Below are 6,722 nucleotides of genomic sequence, written 5' to 3'. Positions count from 1 at the left end.
TATGTAGTACACGGTATATCAAAAGTCTTCATCCAATTTCAAAAATTTATATTTATATTAAAAATAAAGGTATAAGGGTGAGATAAAGTAAAATATATTCTTAAAATAGTTAAGTTTTATTTACTTTGGTTACAAATGTTTAATATGACCTCCACCGACCACCCGATATACATCTATACGGTAATCAAATTCTTTCCAAACGTTACTGATCATATCTGGTGTCACGGAATTAACAGCATCTTTGATTCTGATTTTAAGCTCTTCCAAGTTTGCAGGTAATTTTGGTACATACACTTTATCTTTTATGTAGTCCTATAAAAAAAAATCACACATTGATATGACTTATAAAAAATAGATAGTGAAATACTTGATTTATGCTTAAAAAAATTTAACTATAAAAAAGAATAAATCATTTTAATCAATTATATTTTAAATTAGCGTTTGTATTTTGTATATATTAAGATGTGATATTTGATCTTATACCCCATGAATGTACTTAAAAAAATAAATAAATAAATACCAAGTGCATTATTACTCTGTGTCACCTAAATAATTTAAATAAATGCACGTAAAGTTATTTATGTGATAATTTAGGTATAATATTAAACATAAATTCGTATTTATAATTAAAAAGTGTAAAAATATATAGTATAGAAATGTAACTAGTGAAAATTAAATTGCTTTTAATAATGTAAAATCTTTTTTCTCGAAAATAAGAATTAAATGTAATGTCAAAAACCAAACATTTTTCATATTATTTTGTGATTCCTTTTTCTGACAGATTTCACTGTTTCAAGATTTATAATTTTAAAATATTTTTACTAACACGACTAAATTTATTTAATTTGAAAAAAAAAATTATATCATTGGCACTTTTATTGGCTATTAGGAATAACGCGTTGCTATGACGTTTTAAAATTAATTTTTTCAATTAAAATCAGTTCCTACGAAGCATTTATCACATCATCAGTGGAGTTGTAGGTAAACACATACAATTTTCTTCAATATTTTCATTATTATTTTAAAGTTTTAAGTTTAAGTGATTTTAACATGTCAGTGAACTATTTTTGCAATACCGCTGATCAGTGGTCAATTTGTCAACTTTTGAAATAGCGGATTTGCCAATTATTGGAGATAGTCTATGCAGACGTCCATCGAGCAGATAATTCCAACAGGTAAGAACTTTTACCATTTTCCAACCCTTTCAAGTAATTATGAAATATTAAAATAAAAAAATTATTTTTAAGAAAACTGTGATTTTAAGGTTAAATTATTTTCAATGTCAAAACTTTGACAAAACTATCAAAATTTTGAAAGTACATTTCGTTCAAGTTTGTCCTATTTTCATTACATAAATATAAAAAAAATGTTTAAATACCTTTTTCATTCAAATATACTACATTCACAGGCATGTGGAGATCTATATTTTAGGGATATCTATTATACTTTGAGCTTTATCTTAATAAAATGTGTGGATATATTTAATAAATTATTATGTATAAAAGTTAAATGAACATAAATCAAAATTTTTATTTATGATTTGTACTTTTGTGGTCAATTTTAGCTGTTACATTATGTTAAATAAAATATATTATACTATATTATCGGTTTATATTTTTTTATTTCAAAAAATTCTTTGTAACATTATTGCAGCATAGCATGTTCTGTGATTATACATAAATAGTTAAAGCTATAATTTAATTTAATAAGTTAAACATTAATTCAAGAACTTCAATTAATTCAAGTCCCGATAATGACATGATATTGGATTTAACAAGAGTTGAAGTATTATTTCATTAATATATCATGTTAGACCTCATAATTTATATACTACAAATATTTGAATCGAGTGAGGTGTGTACGTAATACATTCCTTGTTGAAGTTTTGAAAGTACATTTTAGTTGAAGTTTGTCGTATTTTCAATACTCTTACATAAACATAACACTTCAAATAGCAACAGTCTCGTATTAAAAACACTTGTTGAGGGGTAAATTCAACAATTTTACGTGAATGTTCAATTTTTTGTAGATAAATACACGTACGTTGTTTCGTTAACTCTACAAGATTTGGATACAAAAAAAGAACGCTAACATAATAATAATGGGTAAAAATGTGGAATGTTCCAATAACACTATAACCTGTGGTTGCTCCAAAGTATGGTGGGACTTTTATTACCTTAAAATCTGGCAGCAAGGCCGCCACCCTGTTATGCCGATGAAGTAATGTTTGGGGTGGCGGATCGCCATAATTTATTCTTTCAATGTCACAATTTTTTTCGAGGCAAGTACGAGCATTTCCTCGCACTCAACCCCCCACAATATATTTACGGGTTTGTTTTGGATGGCCGTGATACAGTCTCTTGCAGTTACCTCTGTAAAGGTGCAGAAAAAATAATAAAATATGTTCTTACCTATTGGTGGGCTGGGTAAGTCCCTCATCCAGTGTGACGTCTTGAATACCTCCCCCCCCATGAGGACCCACCTTGTCGTGGTGGGGGGGCTTGTGTCCCTCAATAGTTCCGAGAGCTATGCCAACGGTAGTTTACTACCAACAGGGTCTCCCATGTTGGACAGGTCGACGAACTGAGGGCTGACAAAGTGGTCCTCGACAAAGGGTAGGACGGGCTCTTCAGCCTTGGTTGGCAGCCGTCCTAGAGGAAGGAAAACCTTGATCAAAAACCCCCTGGCAGTAGGGTTAAAATGCAGTGAAGGAAATCACTTAAAAAACCACAATATGCACTGTCAAAAGTCAACTATTGGTACCACCTCAGGGGCTTCGGAACCCCAGAGGTCGGCAGGAGTGGGTGGTTCCGGTGTCAAAACCGGAACCAACGTAGCGGGCCCACTCCGGTCGTCATCCAGCGACCGCGAGGGTGCGGGGGTGGTCGTCCAGGCCCCCGCTACTCTATCTATTACTGGGACGAGGAATAGACGACTTGATAGGATGGAACAGCCATCCAAGTCTTTTAGCTCGAGATATGACGGATATACCAACAAAAAACCACATAACAACACTTGTGGAAAACGATCGATATACGACCAAGTTGATCAACTATTCTTAAAGAAGTTTACAATGGATAAGTCCAACAAGTGGGAACTTCCAAAAACAAACACCATGCTGAGTCGAAGGAAATGGGAGGTAAATATATATATATATTATTGATTAAAACATTATGTAGGTATAATTAAATTTTAATCAAATTTTTAGATGCAATATAATTAATTTAAACTTATCATGCCACATTTTTGTGACCAAACTTAAAAAATAAAGATAATCCCCTTTTATCATTGTACAACATATTTTATTATATTCAAATTTATTTTCGGTATGAGACTACGTTTGCAAATAGTTCAGTGTTTATGACTCCAAATATGTCCCTGTGTAGATTATACCATTAAACTATTAATAATCCATGATAACAAAATATTTACCCACTTGTATGATAATATTATGAAACATTCACATTTTTTCAATTTAATGACTATTGAAATTGAATTATGATTAAGTATTTATTTATTTATTTATTTATTTTAGTTACCAGATTTTATCACTTTAAAAAAATCGTTAAATAATGTGAAAGATAAACTTGATGATTTCAACTTGAACGAATGGCATAAAAATACCAAACAGACTAATCCAGCCGATAAAGTTCTATATAAAGTTAGAGGGGCTGGGCGTCCTGAGTTATTGACTACAGCTTGGTTGAAGTTTTATGAAATATTAAATGATAATGATGTAATACCTCAAAAGAGTATTGATGGTGGTAAACTCTGCAGTGTTCATCTATGTGAAGCTCCAGGAGGGTTTATTACTGCTCTAAACCATTTTATTTGTAACAGAGATATTGATGTTGAAGTAAGTAATCTAATTTTTTAAATTTTTTCCTTCACTAACTTATAATTTATTTTATTATTATTATTATTATTATTTTTTTTAGTGGGATTGGATTGGTGTTTCTTTGAACCCATATCATGAAGGAAATGGTAATCCTGATATGATTAGTGATGATAGATTCATATTACATACAATGAGCCATTGGTTTTTTGGTAAAGATCAAACAGGAGATATTTTCCAAAGAAACTTCTATAAGGATCTTTGTGCCTATGTTAAAAAACGTTTTGGAAAAAAAGCAAGCATGGTAAAAAAAACATTACTTTAATTTTTGTTATATTTATATTCATTTTAATGGTTAATTTTGTAACTAAAGTTTGTTTTTTAAAATTTTTCAGGTAACAGCCGACGGTAGTATGGATTGTCAAAATAATCCGGATGAACAAGAAAATGTAGTCACGCGTTTGCAGTTAGTAGAGACAATGGTCGCCCTTATGATACTTGAAAAAGGTAATGCTAATATTTTTTATTAGTTTTAAAATTTTTAATAATAATATTTTTACTAACAATAATTATTATTTTTACAGGTGGTACATTTGTTCTGAAAATGTTTACCATGTTTGAATGTAATACATTATGTCGAATGTATTTGTTGTGTTGTGCTTTTGACTCGGTACAGATAAAAAAACCGTTAACAAGTAAACAAGGAAATTCTGAGATTTATGTTGTTTGTCGAGGTTTTAAGGGATTTCAATGCGTAGAACCTTTGATACATAAATTTTTCTCAACTTCTAATCGCAGTAAGTTTTGTTAAATATTAAATTATTCAATTATTATTTAATTATATTCTATAACAATTGTTTTATAATTTTAGCACTGTCTTATAACTGTTTGTTTCCATTGAACGAGTTGCCAAAAGATTTCTTATCATCCGTATATAAGTGTTCCAAATATTTTAGTGAATTGCAAATGCAAATTATAGAGAATAACATAAAATGGTTTTTCCAAAAAACTGAAAATGATATTAAATCGTTAACAGAATTACAGTATTGTGTCGCTAATACATATGTCAATAGATTTCAAATAAAACCAATTTACCCTTCTCAGGAAATTGTTGGACAAAATAAACTTAGAGTATGAATTATAATATAATATTTAATTTTTTTTTTTTTTTAGTTAACTTGTATTGATATTTTACCTATTGTGCATTGTCTTTTTGGAGATAAATTTCAAAATAAATAAATATTTTATTTTAATTTAACATTCAAACATTTAAAAATTAAATTTTGATTAACCCAAAATTATTTATCATTGAATAGGCCATTCAGTTTGATCTACCGAAAGTTTCAACAACGAAGACAGATATGAATTGTTCATTTACCGAAAAAATGCGTCGAGTGGAATACCTAGAATTAGATGAAGCTAAATTACTTCAAGATCAAGTGAATAGTTATAAGCAAACTCCATGGAAGTATGATGATGAAGTTTCATGGTTTACCGCAGAGGTCAGTAGAATTATAAAACTTATATTTAAATTTAATATAACTATATAATTACAAAATTTATATAACATTCGTATTGTTTAAAACTAAATGATAATTTGTTATTTTGTTTTGCTTTTTTTATAGGATGCCAAAATTGATTTGTTTAGTTTGAAAATGCAAATGGGTAAGCCCGTTTCTATAATTCGTAGTTCAAAATTTTGTACGAATGAACTTATTGATTACAGCAATCGAGCAAGATCATTATTTGCTGTTCCAACAGAAGACGCTACAAAGCGTAGAGAGTAAGTTTTTAATTTTTGGATCTATGTTAATGAAATTATATTTCAACTTAATAATAAGTATAAATATAATATTAATATATTATTATATATATATTAATTTTAATATTAATATTAACTAATTAATATTTAATTTTGTTTCTCTTATGTATTACAGATATTTTCGGCTTCAAATTCCAAAACAAGCGGTCCATGGTCGATTGATTGTTTGTGATGTAGCATCGATTTATGCCAATGATTGTATAAACAATAGTAGAAAACAGCTTGACTCTATGAGTTTAATTTTAGAATCATTGAAGAAACTTAAAGCTTCTGACAGTTTTTTGTTAATTGGATATCCATTACTCTCTCAAGTTAATGTTGGTGTTTTCTATGTGCTTGTTAATATGTTCCTTAAGGTATTTATAATTTATGAACTAGAACTTTTAAATTATCTATTGCTATTTTTTCAATGTAATTTGTATTAAATTTTAATTTTCTTTTAGACCGGAGTGATCAAACCTGTTGAAATGGGTCATGCTTTTGTGTTTTGTTCAAAAATTAATGGTAAAAGTATAGATGATTTAATGTCCGTTTTGTATAATGTAAAAGAACATATCAAGGATCTTAATATTACAGAAATTATGGAAAAGCAAGGCCAATCCTTACTATCATTCTTTCCGATCGATAAACTTATGTGTAAGTTTTTATTTTTTATTTTGGATAAAACTAATTTATTGAACATTTTTTATTATTTTAAAGCTATAACTTAAATGTTATTTTATGTTTCAGATGAATCCATTTATAAAGACATTGTTGCTGTTAATTGTTTGGTTATTGTTAATGACGTGAAAAAAACTATTTTTTCTTATTTGCAACAAAATTGACTATGAACATTTTTTTTTTGTTTTTTTTTTTTTTTTTTGTTAACGAAATATTATTTTTTACTTGTTTATTTTTTTTTCTTATTGTTTTTTTAAATTCATATTTTATTTATGATTGTTGTTCCATTTGTAAAAAATTCAACTTATTCAAATTTATACTTTTTACTGTGTTAAAGTCTTTTGAAAAAAAATTATATTGTTAAAGATTGAAATTTTTGCTTTATGTTTAAGCAATTTTTTTTAT

The 6,722-nt window shown here is 28.1% G+C and overlaps 1 protein-coding gene across 1 annotated transcript; it reads left to right on the top strand.

The window, feature by feature from the left end:
* Positions 1-2,777: 2,777 nt before the first annotated feature.
* On the top strand, positions 2,778-6,481 carry LOC112681428 (cap-specific mRNA (nucleoside-2'-O-)-methyltransferase 2-like). The gene is made up of 11 exons (XM_025551682.1): positions 2,778-3,139; positions 3,536-3,856; positions 3,939-4,139; positions 4,231-4,342; positions 4,420-4,632; positions 4,707-4,966; positions 5,152-5,337; positions 5,461-5,618; positions 5,773-6,013; positions 6,101-6,293; positions 6,387-6,481. The coding sequence occupies exons 1-11, from the start codon at positions 2,945-2,947 to the stop codon at positions 6,479-6,481; spliced, it is 2,175 nt and encodes a 724-aa protein (XP_025407467.1). The 5' UTR covers positions 2,778-2,944.
* Positions 6,482-6,722: the final 241 nt, after the last annotated feature.

This window comes from Sipha flava, unplaced genomic scaffold, assembly GCF_003268045.1.
Source record: "Sipha flava isolate LNK unplaced genomic scaffold, YSA_version1 19117_pilon_pilon, whole genome shotgun sequence".
Lineage (NCBI taxonomy): Eukaryota > Metazoa > Arthropoda > Insecta > Hemiptera > Aphididae > Sipha > Sipha flava.
Note: the sequence above shows the minus strand (reverse complement) of the source record. Positions and strands in the feature narration are given on the sequence as shown.